Source organism: Micrasema longulum, unplaced genomic scaffold, assembly GCF_059751315.1.
Source record: "Micrasema longulum isolate JH-2025_06_02 unplaced genomic scaffold, ASM5975131v1 h1tg000725l, whole genome shotgun sequence".
Classification (NCBI taxonomy): domain Eukaryota; kingdom Metazoa; phylum Arthropoda; class Insecta; order Trichoptera; family Brachycentridae; genus Micrasema; species Micrasema longulum.
In genome coordinates, this window is record NW_028277921.1 from 343,063 (window position 1) to 358,215 (window position 15,153).

At 30.5% G+C, this 15,153-nt stretch overlaps 1 protein-coding gene across 5 annotated transcripts in view; it reads right to left on the bottom strand.

The window, feature by feature from the left end:
- Positions 1 to 15,153, bottom strand: part of Klp31E (kinesin-like protein 31E) — a 136,821-nt gene that overhangs the window by 10,650 nt on the left and 111,018 nt on the right. For 4 of the 5 annotated variants that reach the window (XR_015822885.1, XM_088229971.1, XM_088229969.1 and 1 more), the window contains exons 14-20: positions 14,268 to 14,432; positions 12,596 to 12,768; positions 10,881 to 11,189; positions 9,560 to 9,772; positions 1,753 to 1,906; positions 766 to 877; positions 189 to 372 (exon numbers count right to left, since the gene is read on the bottom strand). Coding sequence is in view for 4 of the 5 variants with exons in the window: in XM_088229971.1 (XP_088086097.1) it covers positions 189 to 372; positions 766 to 877; positions 1,753 to 1,906; positions 9,560 to 9,772; positions 10,881 to 11,189; positions 12,596 to 12,768; positions 14,268 to 14,432 (1,310 nt within the window). In the remaining variant the exon portion in view is untranslated. Of the gene's footprint in view, positions 1 to 188; positions 373 to 765; positions 878 to 1,752; positions 1,907 to 8,004; positions 8,189 to 9,559; positions 9,773 to 10,880; positions 11,190 to 12,595; positions 12,769 to 14,267; positions 14,433 to 15,153 lie in introns of those variants that run through there. The other variant, XM_088229973.1, reaches the window with a different exon arrangement.

Below are 15,153 nucleotides of genomic sequence, written 5' to 3' on the forward strand. Positions count from 1 at the left end.
TTAATTTTTGTGTTCTCACCGGGAATCGAACCCGGAACCTTCCGTTTGTGAGTCAAGCGTCTTGACCACTACACCACGGAGGCCGATTGTCGATATGAACATCCTTAACAAAAACACATTATGAAGAATTCAGGCAATACGGTTTTGCAAATTAAAAACCAATGAAAATATGTGAACAGTAGACTTACCATAGGGTCTTGATGGCTCTTACTGGAGATGTTCGTAAATCCCACACCCTGACATATGCACCAGATACACTAAATACGAGGCGTGTTATCGGGTCATAGCGGACCGCCACTACGTTGTTAGGATGTCCAACTAAAGTATGCTGAACACTTGCTGTGGTCAGATCCCAAACTTTAACTGTTCTATCTGAAAATTATAAATATAAAGTGAGACTGACGGCAGAATACAATGATCACATAAACCTTGTTAATTAAAAAAACAAATGAATTTATTCCCTGTGAGAACAAATGCTGGAAATGAGGGATTTGTATTGATTGCGATGCGACGTGCATGGATTCTTTTAGAAGTAAATGTTCAATGGTAAATATCTACTATTAATTGGAGGAAACAATGAAGCGTAGTCAGGTTTAATGCGAGTAATGAGGTTTAATAAAAATTTAAAAAAAGGAAAATGTGATTTATTGTCACAGTAGTTAAGTGAGATTTTGTCTGGCTTAGAACGAGGTATGTACTTTTGTAAGCTGGGTAAAGTTTCAAAGGCAAAATTGAAAAAATAATAAAATATAAATAAATATTTACCAGCTGCAGCACTAAAGAGTAAATCCTCAGTTGCGTGCAGAGAAAGGACAGCACTATTGTGGCCTTCAGCAACATGGGTGCAGTGTAAAAGGGCTCGCTCAACAGATTGGCTCTGAAAAAAAAAGAAAAATACTTTATTGAATACAAAATGATTTTAAAAAATCTTAGAGTTTAGATAAGACATTAACAATTTTTTTCGAAACACTAACTTTGTGGTTATTCATTTTACTATAATCTAAAATAAAACAAAAATACTTTGTTAACCATTTATTATATACTTAATTCATTACCGACAGGATTTGGAGCTACAAGTGCATATGTATTAGACTTAGGTATGTAAACACTGTTATAATGAAGCAATTTTTGTACATAAAATAATTAAAGGGATAAATAAAATAAAAATATAATTAAATTTTACCAACAATGTCATAAAAATGAAACTAGGGATAAAAAAAGATAAGATTACCAATGAAGAAAAAAATAGAGTCTAAAAACTCATTGTGCAAGGGTTTGAAGCTGTACAATAAGTTACCTGAAGAAATAGAAAGAATATAAATATTTTTAATATTTTTAATTGAATCGGCATTCACTTCGTAACACTTCATAATAAATTATTATGAAAATAAAACTTTGTTATCAGTGTTACATAATTTTATTCTTTTACAAGAACACAACTATAGTTTCGGGAGAGCACTCCTCCCATCAATGGGAAATATTTTTAATTCATTTGAAAAAATATGTTCATGAGAAATTTTGATAAAAAATCATAATGTAAAAGTTTATATAAGTTCTTAAGATGTTATGCACTAACTTAATAAAGCATAAATAAATAATGAATAAATTATAAAATAAGATAATATTTATTACTAAGTTAAACTTTGATAAGGAAGCTTGTGTAGCTTTGAGACCAGTCAGTAAATTGTAAAAAAAGCGGTTAAAAACAAAGTGCTTTTATTTTCATTTAAAAATTGATTTAATTTTAATTACCTTATTAACAAACTCCTTTATTACTCCTCCTACAGAGTGATCAGGTTGGAAAGTGGTGCCGGTCAGCCTGCTGAACACGTTGTCATCTCGGTTTCCTCCTCTGCGATTGGCCGGTGGCGATCCGGGCGGCGTGGCGGAATCCAAACCCGCGTCCCTGATTGGTTAGTGGGCGCCAAGCATTATTAGTACACAAGCACGGGCATGTTAAGCGGCCAACGCAAAATGTTACGTTAATGTTTAAACTAAGCCAAAGTTCATTGTGAATCATTGAATGTGAAACTGCCCCATATGATTTTTGAAGAAAATATGAAAAATGTATGAATGATATATTAATTGGAAAACTGTATAAAATTTAGTATGATTTAAGAAGGTACAAGATTTTTTCTGTTTATCGTATAAGTAATAGAAATTATGAATAGAAGAATTGTTTTACCAGAAAATATTATATTTGATCAAATACACTGTGTAATTTACTGACAATATTCCACACTGTCAGTAAATTATTCCACACTATGAGAGATTTTTATTTATTTTTTCAATGCCTCATTATGCAAATTCTTTGTATTGGCTTAATACTAATTGCAGTGTTACCTTGATGAAAACTTAGATAAACAAAAGTATGCTCAAAAGAGAATCAAATGGAGACAATATTTTATGTAGTAATAGGTTACTTCTTAAATGAATATTTATGTTGATGCCAGAAATCAAACCCAAGATCACATGCATAGAAGTACCACATAAGGGGGAAGCAATAAAGGACTACCTTTAAGGAAAATGTATTTATAAGTAATACATAAAATATCAAACATCAAAACTATGAAATTCATAAAAAAATTATAAACGGTTGTTTTTTAAAACAACCGGTTCTTGACATTAATGTTCTATTCTAAATTGTATTATTTGCTTTGGGATTTTTATAATCACACAAGATTAAGATTTCAAACATTAATTAAGTATAATCTATTTTGAGAAATGAATGCAGCCACCCCATGTATATGATTCAAAATGAACAAAATGTATGTAAGGCAGTACAACACAATTAACAATATTTAACTGTATTATTAATTTAATTGGCTTTAAATGTTAAACATTACGTAAGTAATAAAAGAAATAAAATTGGTCTACGAGAGTCTAACATTATTTCATAATGAGGTGTCCAGTATCAATCATCAAACATATATATTTTTAAAGACGATATTAGAAGAAATGATTTAGATTTTAGTAGTATTTTAGGATTTAGTCCATGTGAAAATTGACAATCTGCAAAAGTCAACATTTTAGGAGACCTAAAAAGCTGCTACTTAAAATGGGTTTTTGACAACTTAAAATAAATGTGTTTTCGTAATTTTAAACGATTATGAAAAATGTTTTAATACATTTTAAATATTTACTATGGGTGTGTAAATAAACTGAATGATTTGCCCAACAAATGGCACATATTTTTTGCTGATACTTTATACTTCCTGGGAAAATGTATGCATAATTATTTATAATATTACACATATACACCCTTAAAACCAGGCAAGTGTCAAAAAAGTGAAAAGGGTAGATACATACATAAAAAAAACATTGTAAAATTTTGAACATAAATTTAAAAAAAACATATTTGTGTGAGGATTTGACTATATGAGCTGCAGACTGAAAATGATTATTGTCTTTATCCTCAGAATCCTAGTCTCTTGATATATTTATGAGCTCGTCTTCAGTAAAAAGTGAACTCAGTCCTCAGAATTTTTTGTTATCCATTCTTCTAAAATATTTCATTTTTATTCAGAGTTTTCATAAATCAATTCATCTAAAGGAACTATATCGAGTCTATAGGCAAGCGGCGGGCTACTGAATTGGACATAGGAATACTGGCGAATCATAGAGCTTGATTATGTGCTTTTAATTATTAAAAATAACAGCGGATCAGAGTAGTAGTTGGATAATTGAGCGGCGGATTACTGAGAGAGTACTGTAGTTACATATTATAATGAAATAATGATTCATGAATGTGTTTGATATTTGACACCTCAAGTAATGATACATATAAAATTGATATTTAATTAATTAATTCGAAGAAGTTTAAATCAACGAGACAAGCACAATAAAGTATAGCATGGGTGTAAAAGTACATTGCTTTGTTTGAAAACAAATGACTAATTTACCGCAATAAAACCGGAACTTATTATTTAATAATTATGTTTATGCACACGAGTTGGCAGATGCCAAGACATTTGAGGCCAGAAGAGGAATAAAAAATTAGCAATGTGTCATGTGTCAGTCATACTGATTTTGTGACATTATGTTTAAAATAGCTTTTACAGTAGAAAAACACGAGAAAAAATTACTCCATCATTAAGTAATTTCAGGTAAGCATAGAAAATAATATTTTTTGAGTTACTAAAGAAAAGGAATAAATAAAACATGACAAAAATCTTTATCAATAAAACAGCAGTGTTATTGTTATCTCCTAAAATCTATAAGACAAAGTTACTTAACAGATACTGCAAGCATTAAAATTTACTAAATTTTATTCTTCAGATGTGTAATTCAACATATTTTTGTGATTGCAATAAAGTATTATGGTAGATGCATTAGCAGTTGTACCTGCATTAAGTTTAGCACCACACTTCATTTGGCTTGCTTCGCAGATTGGAAAATAAATTGGTAAGATTTTCTTAATTAAAAGGAAAAGTGATATTATTTAAGAGGCAGTTAGTAAAAATAAAAGTAACTCGAAGTAAGACCAGCTATATTTCTTTGAAAACAAACGAGAATAGCTTAAAATACTGAAAATAATAAATAAAATTAAATATTGAAACACAGAACACACACAATATACATAAAGAAATAAGTAAATCACAAGTTGTATAGTAATTAGTGTAATTACATACATAATTACATATTGAAAGAGGTAAAAAACAGGTAGGTTGAAAAGATAAAATACTGAGTATAGAAAGTTCTGTTAAGTCATTTTAAATATAAAACTATAATTTGTAGGAAATGTAAATACAGTAATGTCAAATTGTATTAAGATAAAAAACATAGTTTGGTTAAAATTAAAATTTAATAACTTTCAAAGCCCATAAGGAAAAGTACCATAAGTCAAAGAGTAGTATATTTTGCGTCCATTTCAAATTTTTAATATTATTATAGATACATATATACGAAATTTGACGAATGGCATTGAGGTTATTTGATTAAACTGCTTAATTGTTTTAGTTGTTCCTCTTAATTTCAACCAACCAATTTTGTGGGTTTTGAAGGATCCATATCATCATTATTGTAGCAATTGACAGAAGAAATGTATACCAGTATATTACATAAGTTTAGAAAAAAAAATCTAGTAAAAGGGTTTCTGAAGTATAACCAGTAGGTAAAGATTATAAATCACCCTCAAATTACAAGATCTTATATTTTTATGCTGGAGATGTAGTCATATTTTGTGATACCATAACCTGAATAATATAATGGGAAAAAAAATATTATACTATACATAAATAAAATAAACACCATTTAAAACACATTTTATATAAACCATGCCCACAAATAAATGTGATTTGATTTGATGAACTTAAAATTTTAAAATTGTATTAGACTTTTAAATTTTTAATAGGAAAAGTGCAGCTAAAAAAATAAATAGATACAATTGATTATTTAATTAAGGTTTATTGTCATTAATTTGGAGACATATTTTGTGTTACAAAAAAGAATTTAAAAAAATAAATATGTGTTTAATGTTTTAGGTATCAGCGATTTGTCAGCGAAAGAGGAAAGTTATTACATATTTATGCATGCATGGGTTCTTTACTGATTTATGAAATGCAAATATTAAATGTTTTCTAATTATTGCAAGCATACATTACTAATAAGCATAAATATTTTGCTGGATGGGGCAAATATCAGGTGTTTTTTTGAGCGTGATATAACTTTATATTGAAATAAAAGAAGCACATATTTGTTGAAACAAGTTAGAAATAATTTAAATGCACAATTATTTTTTGAAAACCATGTCCAACTGTGCGTCAAATTTTTTGTCACTGTTTCCAGCAAATCTGGTGTTTTTTTCCAAAACAGGAAATGTTAAAGCTTTCGAGGTGTATATAATAAATAAATAAAATGGTGTGCGTTATATTGGCTTCCAATGCTTCAAGAGTTGTTGGTTTATTTCCATAAACTACAGACATAATGTAGTTTCGAAGAAAATAATCCAATGGCATCAAATCGTAGAATAGCGTAGGCCAATTAATGTGATTAAGGTAATTCAGTCAGATGAATCTCTTCGCAACAATAAAGGTTTCAGCTCTTTAACTTCACTAAAATCAACAAATGAAAGAATTGAAGCAATATAGATGTTCAAACAAAGGCAAAATGGTGAATGTTACACAGTGTGTAAAGTGGCCACTTAAACCAGACAATGACAGGTCATAAGCCCTGTAAATGCCTAGACTTTCATATTCCCTTATTTAAGGTATTCTCCATCCCTGTTGTAATTTGTTAACCAATTGATGTGATTATTACGGGAAATAATGTTGTCGCCAAACTTGTCACACCATAATTTTTTTATGGTTTCACAAAGAGCCACATTTTGCAAACACACCGATTTTTAAAGTTAATTTCCACAATTTGCAAGTGCTGTTTTGAGTATAAGGCGTTCTATTATTAATTTGAGTAAATACAGAAACCATTTTAAAAAGTTCTATCACAACACAAAAACACCCGTTTTCAGGAATTTCAGGATGTATGTATGTATACACTGGGTCTATGTTAAAAAAATATATATATATTTGTGAATAGTCAATTTTCAACAAGTCAATTTTCATGAAAATTCAACCGGACAGGGTCAAAACCTTAAGAGTAATAATACGCCAATGGTTAATAGTCGCTCATTCGAAAAAAGAAACATTCTATGATTATCAACTATGAAGTTAGCTATGTTTACAGCAATAACACAGGCCGTATGTACTCGGGGCGAGAATAGCACACCGAAACCGTCCATTACGCATTTGTTGTCAAACTAAAAACTAAGGTGAAAATTTGGAACGCCTTTGTTCTATGGAATAGAGCTAAAGGGCTTCTCTAGCAAATTATTACTCTGAGGTCAAAACACGTAACCGCATTCCTTTCGTGAGCCTTGAACATAAATCCCATCAATAGGTGTATGTTCAACCTTTTGTTTCATTATTGTAAATATGATAGGTTGTGATTAATAGTGAAATTGTATAGCAAATAATATTAGATGTCATATATAGATTTGGTGTGAGTCATGCTTTCTGTGCAAAAATAGGGTTTAGTAACATATTTTTGGTTAGTATATTAATTATTGAATAAACTTACTACTAAGTGTGTGATGAAAAAGAAGAAGTGTAAATTGATGGTTACATTATTTATTTTACATAAAAAAACTCACACATAACCATTAGAATGACAATGTTCCGCAAGGTAATAAGATAATTGATTTAATATTTGATAGACCATATTTAATTTATGAATTATTTATTTATGCGATGACTGTTCTTTCGAATTATATTGTTTACTCATTTTTTTATTAATTTCTTCATCTCAGTTGGATATGTGTATATCAAAAGGTTATTTTTTTAGTTTTTGTTGGGATATTGGTCTCATTAAACATTTTTTTTTAGAAAAAACCTAAAGAACATTGACATTCAATAAAGATAATATTTCAAGGATAAGTGACGTTAATTAAAGAAGCTTTCTACAATTTATTATTGTGGTGTGTAAAGTGTTAGTAAAATATGAGTCGTAGGGTTACAAACCCAGAAAACGTACGTTTCGAAATTCACCGGAATATTTATTTCGATAATTCAATATATTAGAGCGGGATTTATGATTCAGCGTCTTTTCATTTTGTATATTTTTTAAAAACATTTATAAATGATAAAGTTATGACTTTAAAAAAAAATATTTGTTCAAAGTGAGTTTTGTAATTCTACAACTCATTTCTTCAATATGAGAAATTACCTTGGATTATTTTGTTATTATTACCGGGCTTTCGAAATTGAGTTACTTTTATAAAAATAAAACATAATCTCTTCAATTTAAAAAATATTTATTAAATAATATGAAATACACGTAACTTTGTGACTTGGAGAATAAATCAATATAGGCATTCCTATACTGTCAATTGATTAATCCATGCTTAAAATAAATACTACAACAAACATAAAACTTAGATTAGATTAAATAAATTATGTAAAATTGTATTCTAAGTTTGTTTAAGTTATTTGAAAAATATGATACATGAACAATGATCACATATTTGGCACAACTGTATTGTTCTGTAGAGTAATGAGATAATAATATGGCCACTTGTAAGAGATTAAGCAGGAATGGAATAATGTCTACAGTTAGCTAGAGAAAGCATCTAACACAATACACTCAGCGGTGCTGTTAATCTTTGTCCTCCGTTATGGATAATTCTGTTAAGAGACTGAAAATAGAAAAAAATAAATATGTTGAATTTGCCGGTTTACATCATCTTTCATCCCAAAAGCGAGGAAGCAGAAAGCTCCGGATATACAATATTATACACAGCGCAACATGTAGTCCCATCCAAACATGCCGGGAAGCAACATCCAAATACTTTGATTATCTTTAATATGCCAAAATCAAATATCACATCTTAACTTTTATCTCAGCCTATTTTGAAGAAAATGTGCGAAAAGTCCCAAGCAATTTTTTAACAAAAAACAGTAGTTTTTATAACTGGCTTCCACTTTCCACTAAAAATTGTAAAGATGCATCCATATTTTTTTAATGCATGAGAAAAGCAGATGGAAACATAATATACAACTCTACAGTGAAACTAACTCATTTATGTAAAAAATAAATATGACTCGATATAAAACTATAAATATGTCAAATTTGTCCCAGGACATCCCAGTATGGACATATCAAAACTGAAAATAAATAAATAAAAAAATACACCATAATAAGCCGGGAGGCCCAATTGCAGTGGTGAATTACAGCACAGAATACGCTGGCTTGAGAAACATTACATTTATTTTTTGTGTTCTCACCGGAAATCCAACCAGGAACCTTCTGTGGGTGGGTGAACTATCTTAGCCATTAAACGCAATTTAAAAATTGTTTCTCAGTTTCTTACTGAGTTAGAATAAAACTTGTATAAACACTTTGAGTCCGATAATTATGCTCCGTGGGATGATTTGTCGCATACCCTCATGGGATTGAAGGGGTTAAATTTTGGGATAAAGATAATAAAAATACACATAAACACACATATAATTCATGCATTCTAAATTATAGCTACATGCAAAAAAGAAAGCTTTTTCGTTGAAAGAGGATTTACAAAAAAAGTATATAAGCACGAACCTATAAACTTGAAAAATTATATACTGGTTTTTTTATTTAACGTAAATATGCATGTAATAAAAACGACTATAAGATCAAGATGATTTTTTCATATGTACATTTATCATCATACAAAAGAATAAATGTTGGACAACAGTGAAACTGAAAACTTTTAAAGTAACATATTAGCCCGAATAAAACGCAATGATTTTTAATCAAAATATTTTTCTAAAAAACATTCGGGTTTCATCCGGGGTTAAAGATTAGTGAACTTTTCCTTTCATTCCTGCTCCAAATATATAAGTCCCGTTATATTCGTGCTAATACGGTGATTTAAATTATGTGTAATTAATCGAATTTGACAATGATTTGCTTACTATAAAAACTCATTTATTCCCGTCAGTCAAATTTAAGTAATTGCGATGATGTACCAATTGTGTGGTATAATAAAATGTACAAGTCTGTAGAGAAATGTTGCAAAAATACTTACATCGATCCGGGCTTTCCTATAAGTGGATGTTGCATGGTAAATCCGGCCGGTCGATCCGGGAATGTCCTTCGAGTTGTCCTCGGGGATATGAGAGACGGAATATCCGAATTGTTCATGTTATAGTATGTCTTTCTCATGAGGAATGGCGATGGTCTCGTCATGTCATTTGAAGTATTCTCGGAAGAAGACAGACTTCTCTGCGGCATCAGGCCTCTGGTGTAGACACAAAACAAAGTGCTACATGGATGTGGTGTTCGAATGTGCGTAACAGCGAATGGTACAGTGTAATCAATATTAAAAGCGCGTTAATCTACACGGAGATAAAAACAATGTGCTAGCCGCAATGTCTTAAACTTGAAATTCTATTTAATATGGATAAGGAAAACACTTATGACATGACAAGATGATAACCTAAGGCAGTTTATGCAAAAGCTTAGAGCAGATTTATACATTGAGATTTGGTAAAAATTACATAAATTAACGTCAAATGCAATGGAAGCAATTTCAATTATACTATGTATGTATTAAAATTAATAAATAGAAATGATAAGATTTTAAATTGACTTTTAATTGAATTAGATCTAAATGAAGAAAGAAAACCCCAAGATACTAGAAAATATAATAAGCAATTTCATTTAATGTCTATTAAAATTTTTCAAAGATACATGCTTTGGATATTTAGAAAAAGACAAATTGTAATTTTTTTAGACGATGAAAAAATATTTACAAAGTTTTATTCAGTACGGAAACCACTTTTTGTAGGGATCTTTAAAGATCTACAATACAGTTCTCTATAATAGAAGGACGATGATATGATTCTAACTACAAAAGGCGACAAAAGGATCTTTTAACAAATCGAGAATAACTTTTAAATATATTAAACATTTAGAGTGGATTTTTACAATTTTACTTATGAAACAATTTTATTTATAATTTTCGGGTTTATGAACCATCACATCAAAAATGGATCGTCGTTAGTGTCACCGTCATTCTCACCGAGTACATTTCTAACGAACATTGCACACAACTCAAGCGTAGTATGGAGTGGGTAATTGTAATTGTATATGTCGATTGTCCCATAGGGTGCGAAACAACAATAATAATAATTCAAAATATGGGTGTTTTAAACATTTATAGAAAATTTATCGGAAGTCACACGTAAAAAATAATAGGACTGTTACCATCGTAATTTTGTAATTTTTTGCTTATTTAAAATAAAATGTGAAAAGACCGAATGAAATTGTAAAATTCAACAATGTATATATCTAGTTTTTAAAAAGTCAATTGGAAAAAAAATTAATGTATTGACGACGTTAGTTACCTCAAAGAACCTGGTGCACTCGGTACCCTGGACAAAGCTTGTCCTCTCGGAGTCTCTATCTCTCCACCCATTGACTGTGTCATTGCGGTGGAAACTCCCTTGTCCTTGTCTGACTTGCCAAAGACTCCTATCTCTCGCAGGCGGACCGACCCACGCCCCGTGGTGTTCCTCTCGAAGGACTGGCCCTGGGGAGGGCTTCGCTCGGGAAGGGGAGAGGTAGGGTAAGCGGCACCCACGAGTAGATCTTCCAGCTGGTTCAGTTGGCCATTTTGCTGCATAGCATACTGCGCCTTCAGTTGGACTAGAGAGCTAAAATAAATATGAAATTATAATAATATTTTAAACATTTGTGCTGTGATTTTTTCATTGAACAATTTATATACATACGATGGGGCTGGCTGGCCGGAAAACGACAAAGTTTAACAATTACAAGGCAACCATAAAACTTTACTGTCTTTTAGCACATGGTGCTCATCCAATAATCTACATCTCAACTTAAGTAAGTGCAAGGTTATGAGATTTTTTCGTCTGGAAAATCCAATCATATACGACTACTCACTGAACAATGAAATATTATGATGAGTGTCTAGTATACGAGATTTAGGTATTATACTTGACACTAAACGTTCTTTTACAATTCATATTGAACATGTTATCAATAAATTCTTAAAACTCCTTGGATTTATTAACAGAAGCACAACTGACTTAAATAACAATGCCCTCAAAACTCTCTTCTGTTCCCTAGTTCGCCTGCACCTAGAGTATTTCTCTGTTATCTGGTCTCCATATCATGATATTCACATCAAGAATGTTGAATAAGTTCAACATCGATTTTTGAGAAAGATAGGCTGGAGGTTGGGCTTATCCAGAGACCAATATACGTATAATGAGTTAGAAACTACCTTAAATATATCTTCTTTTCATTCCTCTATGCTTAGAATTCTTAGGTCTGCCAACAAACATACCAGTCTTGATTTCTTTGATAACAAGTTGTCTTCTTTCAAGCGATCACTGAACCAAATTCAATTATAAACACCTCTCTCCCGCTTCCACTCCCACAAAGTCTACTATATACCGTTGAGTCTTTCTACTTTTTTTATAATAATTTTCTATGTATAAATATGTCCTTAAAAATGCCCATTGGGCGTATATATAAATAAATAAATAAAACAAACTCGTGCCCAATCACGTAATTCCATTTTTTCTGTCCCTCACTGGTTACCACAACATATATTTAAATCCATTAATTATTATATTTCAGAGCATATTTCTTTCAACACAATTTCCCTACACTTGGTAACAAAACGAACGTTAAGATTTCATATTTATTTATTCATTCACAATGTGATAGAAAATGGGAATTGAGTTGTGATAGAGTGGAGTTCAAACCTCAGAACTATGATTTGTGAGTTTGCAACATCACTACGGTACCACAACGCCCTGGAACTGGACAGGAACTGTTGTGTTATTTATTTGTAAACAAAATGAAAAATACTCATCCATATACAAATTGTATAAAGTAATGTAACATATACATGTATGTGAACGTCATTTTAAGTTACAAAAAAATGACATTAGTTGTGATTTCCTCGGAAAGTTCAATCTTAATAAATACTTGTCATTATTTATTCTACATTATCAAAACATAAAACAATTCATTTCATCAAACATAAACAATCTCAATGAATAAAAAAAAAATTATTTAAAACATTTACCTATCAACAGGAGAGACGGATCGGGTAGACGTCCCGGAACTGATTTCATTATTGTTATAGCATATTGTTGAACCAGAAGATGTAGTTGGAAGAATACCTAATAATTCGCTGTTATTTTTCTCTGCCAACATTTGCCTTAGCACAGTTTGTTGGTGTCCACTCTCCGATTGTATCTAAAAATTGAAAACACATTCAGCTGAGCACAAATTCAAATGTTAATTCCAAACAGGCATGATTATTTTTGTGAAGCGTTCAACTGAAAAGAAAACAATAAAAACACAGAAAAGTTGTGAACAAAGCATTAGATAAAACCTCAAAGTAATAATGCGTCACAGCTGTAGAGATGGCATTTCGCTCTATTGCATAAAACAAAAGCATTGCAAAATTTTTGGTATTGTTTTTGGTTTAACAACAGACGTGGAAACAATGGTTTCGTGTTGCGTTTTCGATTCTCGATCTGAGTATCTACGGCCCATTGTTTTGCTGTAAAAGCTCTACAGCGGTAGCGCCTTATTACTCTGAAGATAAAACATGTTAAAAATGTTTTTAATAAAACTCACAAACTCCACACCTCTTGTTACGTAGTAATAAAATATAAAATAGTCACTTACGTTTAGTAATAAATTTATGTACAAAAAATAAAATAAAAATAAATACACAGTATGTATATTTTATATAAAAAATACAAAGTAGATATAAAATGCTACATTATAAATAATATACATATTTTTAATGCAAGAGGTGTGACGTTAGCGTAAATATCTGCAAAAAAATAACAAAACAATACTGTAATCCTTCTGTGGAACATTCGTAATCAGATTAAAGCAGAATTTGGCAACAACAAACATACAGGGATTGGAATAAATTGGTAATAAAATTAACTTTTTAAAAAATTGTTGACCAAAATTATTTTTTTTTAATGAAAAAATAAATATTAGCGTTTTTATAATTTACCCAAATATTGCAATTTTGGTGGCCATTTTCAACGAGTAAATAACTCACTATTAGAAAATGGAAATCAAGTTGGGGTAGAGTGGGGTTTGAACCTCGGACCTCTGATCCGTAAGTCCGCAACACTAGCCACGGGACCACAATTGATTTATGTATGTCTTAAGTTGTATTTATTTGTCTTATACATTTATGCATTTACATACATGTAAATGCCATTAAAATGGTGTATATGGGTAAGAAAACAACAAATACATATAAATAAAAAAATTAACTGGAATAAAAAAGCTACAAATAATTGTAAAATAAAAACTTGGGTAGTAACAATAAAAAATGTTCAAAAACATGTATTTCAACTGACCAGGACATCTCCAAATTACAAGTTTGGAGATAACTAATGAAAATCAAATTATTTATACGATTGACGATTTGCGCAAGATTAATTTTTTGAACAGGTGTTTTAATGATTACGTATAATAGCAGTATGTCTGCTTTATAAGTAGGAAAATGGGAATATTTTTTAAATGACCCAAGCAATATGACAATTTAATTATGTATTAATTTTTCGCCTTCAACTTAAATTTTTTTGGACTTGCTTTAACAATGAGCTGAAAAATATTGATTTGTAAAATAAATTTTCTGGATTTCATAAAACATTTGAATATCAAAAAGTTAATATTCTGTGGCATATTTTTAGAAGACAGAAGTGAATGAAATATCTTACCTCTTGTAGTTTGGCTTGGCTATCCTTGAGTTGCATTTCTTTCTGCGAAGCTTCATAAATTTGATTTATTGTGAGATTATAAAGCTTGTCCAAAATATACCTAGCTTCTCCCAGATCGTTTATATGATTAATGAGAGATTGAATGTCTCCTTGTTCAGGGGTATCCTGAAATAAAAGCAAAATAAGATAACACATAAATAAACAAATATAATGTATTTATGTTTATTCATTGCTAATAAATAATTGAACAAAATGGAAAACTGCTTTAAAATTTCAAGTAATGAGATTGCAAGGTAAAATTCGGTTAAAGAACATATTTTGAATAAGTCATAGTGGTTCATCTAGAGCAGTTTTCAAGCTAATGCATTGTAATAAGGAATGTAACAATAATAAACAAAATAATACATATAAATAAATAAGTGAAAAAAAAGTTAATTATTGAAGACAATAATACATAATAGGATTAACCAGCGGTCCACGAAGATGAGGCTTCTTCTGTGATAAAAACCATTACATTCACATTCACATATAACACCCAGTTTCATCATCTGCACTGTAGAATCTACATCTAGAAGATCAAGAAGGGTTAATCTATCTTTAGTTTACTCTAGTGATAGCCCTTAACTTGGTATTGGCTAAGTTTCATTAGGTTGAAACCAAACCTTTACGAGTACCCCTTAATAGTACCTTCGCATGATGGTGCCTGGATGCTTTTTGCCGGAGAATGATGCTCTGGTTCCAGGTCATAACCCGAGTTCATTACGAGGAGCACATTTGAGCAACCCACAGTAAGGATTTGAGCCTGCCTCAGTTCCCAGTCTCGCCAATTTTTATTATCAAAACACTTTTCAGTGTTTAGTATGATATTTTACATTTATGTGTTTTA